The 3,980-nt window shown below is 37.5% G+C and overlaps 1 protein-coding gene across 1 annotated transcript in view; it reads right to left on the reverse strand.

Annotated features, from left to right (window-relative positions):
• Window positions 1-3,980, reverse strand: part of PRKDC (protein kinase, DNA-activated, catalytic subunit) — a 217,273-nt gene that overhangs the window by 150,122 nt on the left and 63,171 nt on the right. The window contains exon 31 of the mRNA XM_045291676.1: window positions 770-993. Coding sequence (XP_045147611.1) covers window positions 770-993 — 224 coding nt within the window. The remainder of the gene's footprint in view (window positions 1-769; window positions 994-3,980) is intronic.

The raw sequence follows: 3,980 nt of genomic DNA on the forward strand, positions 1-3,980 counted from the left end.
TTGGCTAATACCTTCAGTGCAACTTGGACTTCTTCCTTCAAAAGATTGTTTCGTGAAGATATGTTCCCACCTGAAATGGTTCTTTTTTGTATAGTGACTCTGTGTGCCTCCTTCTTCATTCAATATCTTGTCTGAAGAATGTTTGAACATTGTTAACTTGCGGCTTGAATATTTTCTTGAGTTTTTTCAGTTTCAGATAATCTGAGCATGTTCTTGCTTTTTGGTTTCCTAATTCTAGGTCTAAATCATCTTTTGCTGTCTTTCATGTATAATTTTTTATTTCTTGGCACTTAATACACATATCATACAATTCAATCCTATCAAGAAGAATTGTACAATTATCACAATAAATTTCAGAACATTTCCCCCCATGATTAAAATCCCCTTTAGAGTGAGTTGTATAATCACTTTCAGTTCTAGTGCTCACTCCCCCTCCCACCTTCATTGTTTACTCCTGAAATCGCCCTCACCCACTCTATCACTCACCCCCATTACACTCCCTACAAACCCTTGCACCAGTTATTTTCCCTATATATCCACTCCTGTGTTTTACAAACTGGCACAGACAGATGCGCGACGGTCATATTTATGAACACAATGAAAATGTGAAGAACAAACTACATTCTAGTTTCCAAAAATAAATAGCCTCTACAGTAATGGAAAGTACTGAAAAAAACCAAAACATGGCCACTTCTAATGGAAACTTGATGAATATTTTTCAAATGCCAGGTACTACTTTTAAATTAAGAGGGCAGCAAAGTGACCCTACCTTGCAACCTTCTGGAGAGGTGTTCAGCAGCATGGTGATAAATTCCATAATTCGGACCACCACTGTGCATTTACTATAGTTATATGCTTCTTCCTCCTGCGGGCTGGGAATGTCACCCAGGGTGCCAGTGCCAAAGCACCGTTCTGCTTCCGGTAGACTGTGCATGGCAAGTCTCTCCAAGAAAAACGTCACTGCTGTCAAAAGTGAAGACTGTACTTCAGCACCTAGAAATAATTATATTAAAATATCAATGCTGGCCTTCTTCTCTTATACAGAGAAATTACTTTATAATGAATACATTTATATTCATACTTTATAATTACTTTAAAACGCCTTAAGTTTAGAATTGAGAGTCAAACATTTTTTAAACAATTAAATAAGAACTGAAAAATGAAGTTATCTGTTCTCAAAACAGTACTCACAAATAGAATTCAACTTTAGACTCGTGCAATAAGAACACATTTGTAAAAATTACAAAACACTGCTGAAGGAGATTATAGACGACCAAAATAAGTGAAAAGATGTTCCATGTCCATGAATTGGAAGGCAATATTATTACCATATCAGTAATATCTACAGTGGCTGCAACAGTGGGCTCAAACATAACAATCTTTATGAGGAAGTGCAAGACTAAACCATGTTTCATCCTATTGTGCATAGGATAGCTATGAGTGAGAATTAACTCAACAGTACCTAACAATAATTCAATACAATACAAAAGCAAGTATCTACACCCTTCCTTACAGAATGGAAAAGCCAACTGTCATTTTGATTTGAAATGGCAAGAGGCTCCAAAAGGCTACAGCAAAAAGGAAAAGGAGAGAGTAGAACAAAGAGGATTCACACTTCCTGATTCTCAAATATCTGACTCTAGTCATCAAAACAGCCTCGTAATGTTATAACGATAGATACAAAGAACAATGGAATACAACTGACGGTCCATAAGTAAACACACAGATCTACAAAGTCAAATGATTTTTCAGTAAGGTCTCTTAAGGTGTTTTTCAATAAGTCCATCTGATGGGGAAAGAAAATGGTGTTAGGAAATTGAATATCCACATGCAGAAAAGTTGACCCAAGGTGCCAACTTCACATCAAAACAAATTCAATGTAGATTAGGGAACTAAATATGAAAACTACAACTAAATTTTTTGAAGAACAAGCAGAAACAACATTGTCAGGACTAGCTTTTCACAGTGGAATATCCAATATAATAACAAAGGTGTAAACAGCAGAGATAAATAAACAGAACCTCATAAAAACTAAAAACTTTTGTTCATCAAAAGACGTTACCAACCAGATTACTGAAGATACAGGTGCTATCACAAAGAGTGGTTAAGAGCTAGCAATTCCACTCCAAGTTATAGTCCCATACGACTTGAGAGCAGAGGCCCAGAGACTGTACAGCAATGTTCATTGCAGCGCTACTGACAATATCCAAGAGGTGAAAACAACCTAAGTGCCTACCAACAGATGAATGGGGACAAAGTATGTGTTACATATATAAAATGAGATGCTACTCAGCCAGTGGGTCTTGTGATATGGACATGCTATGATATGGATGGATCTTGAAGACATTGTGCTGAATGAAATAAGTCAATCATAAAAGGCCACATATTTGATACCAGGAGGGTGGACAGAGGGTAGGGTAGAGAGGGGTAACTGATTACAGGAATCTACATAAAACCTCCTCCCTGGGGGACAGACAACAGAAAATGAGTGAAGGGAGACATCGGACAGTGTTCATATGACAAAATAATAATTTATAAATTATCAAGGGCTCATGAGGGAAGGGTGGAGCGGGGAAGGAGGGGAAAAATGAGGAGCTGATGCCAGGGGCTTAGGTGGAGAGCAAATGTTTTGAGAATGATGAGGTTAACGAATGTACAAATGTGCTTTATACAACTGATGTATGTATGTATGGATTGTGATAAGAGTTGTATGAGCCCCCAATAAAATGATTTTTTTTTAAAGGCCATATATTATATGATCTCACTTACATAAAAAAGCCAAAACATAAAGACCAAAGGTTACCAGTTGGGGAAAGAAGGAGGGCCATTGCTTGTAGAGTACTCAGCTTTGGTTTACAAAGATGAAAAATTGTATTGTTTAAAGCAGGGGTCCTCCAACATTTTAAACAGGGGGCCAATTCACTGTCCCTCAGACCCATTAGAGGGCCGGACTATAGTTAAAAAAAAAACAAACCTATGAACAAATGCATATGCACACTGCACATATCTTATTTTGAAGTAAAAAAACAAATGGGGCAGAAACACCCAGCGGGACGGATACATGTCCTCAGCAGGCAGCATGGCCTGCAGGCCGAGTTTGGGGACTCCTGGTTTAAAGGTATAGTTGCAGAATCAATTACTGTGAATATGGTCCATATGTTGTAAAAAGTTCAAATGACAAAACTCATGTGAGATAAACATTTACAACACAAGCACAACGACAACAAAAAGCTGACAAAGACATTTATTTACAACTAAATGTCTCAAAGGATTTGGTTAGGTGGTTTCAAGTTTAGTATCATGGTTTCATGGAATATACTGGTTAACTACGCTAACAATAGTATGTTTAGGGCTTCTGTTCTACCTCCTACACTTTGCAAGCCGCCTAGCCACAACAAATAACTGCTAACCTGGGCCAAAGTAAAAGGAGAGTCAGAAGGGGAAATAAAATGTGTAGCTCACTGTTTCCAAGAACAGCTACCTTCTTTGTCATGAGCCCAGAACTAATAAGGCTTGGCTAACGCTACGAAGCATTTTGATCAAAAGTGGGCTATATGAATCCTGAGAAAAAGGAAAATGCTAAACAGAATTTCAAATGATCATGGAATTCAATCTTTCTGGAGTCAGGGGTGCTGGGTAGAACCTCCAAAATTTCTGCCCTGAGATAATTATTGAACATCATACCAAAAGTATCCCCTGAAATCTTAAAATCAAACAATATGTAGTTTAACTTAATTGGTAAGTGATGTCTAGCATTATGCTCTTTTAAGAATCCTCTTTCTGTAATCAAATTCACAAAAGCAACTCAAAAGAGTAGAAGGAAAAGTTAGGACCAGTCAGTTCATGTTAATGAAGAAGCAAAAACTCAGGAATGGAGGGTGGGTACGGTTGCAGTTTGAAGAACGTAATCAATGTCACTGAATTGCACTGCAGAAACGGTTGAATTGGTGTATAGTTTACTATATACAGTCTCAAAAACA

This window comes from Echinops telfairi, unplaced genomic scaffold (assembly GCF_000313985.2).
Source record: "Echinops telfairi isolate 266 unplaced genomic scaffold, ASM31398v2 ScPeMD7_1;HRSCAF=3_0, whole genome shotgun sequence".
NCBI classification, from domain to species: domain Eukaryota; kingdom Metazoa; phylum Chordata; class Mammalia; order Afrosoricida; family Tenrecidae; genus Echinops; species Echinops telfairi.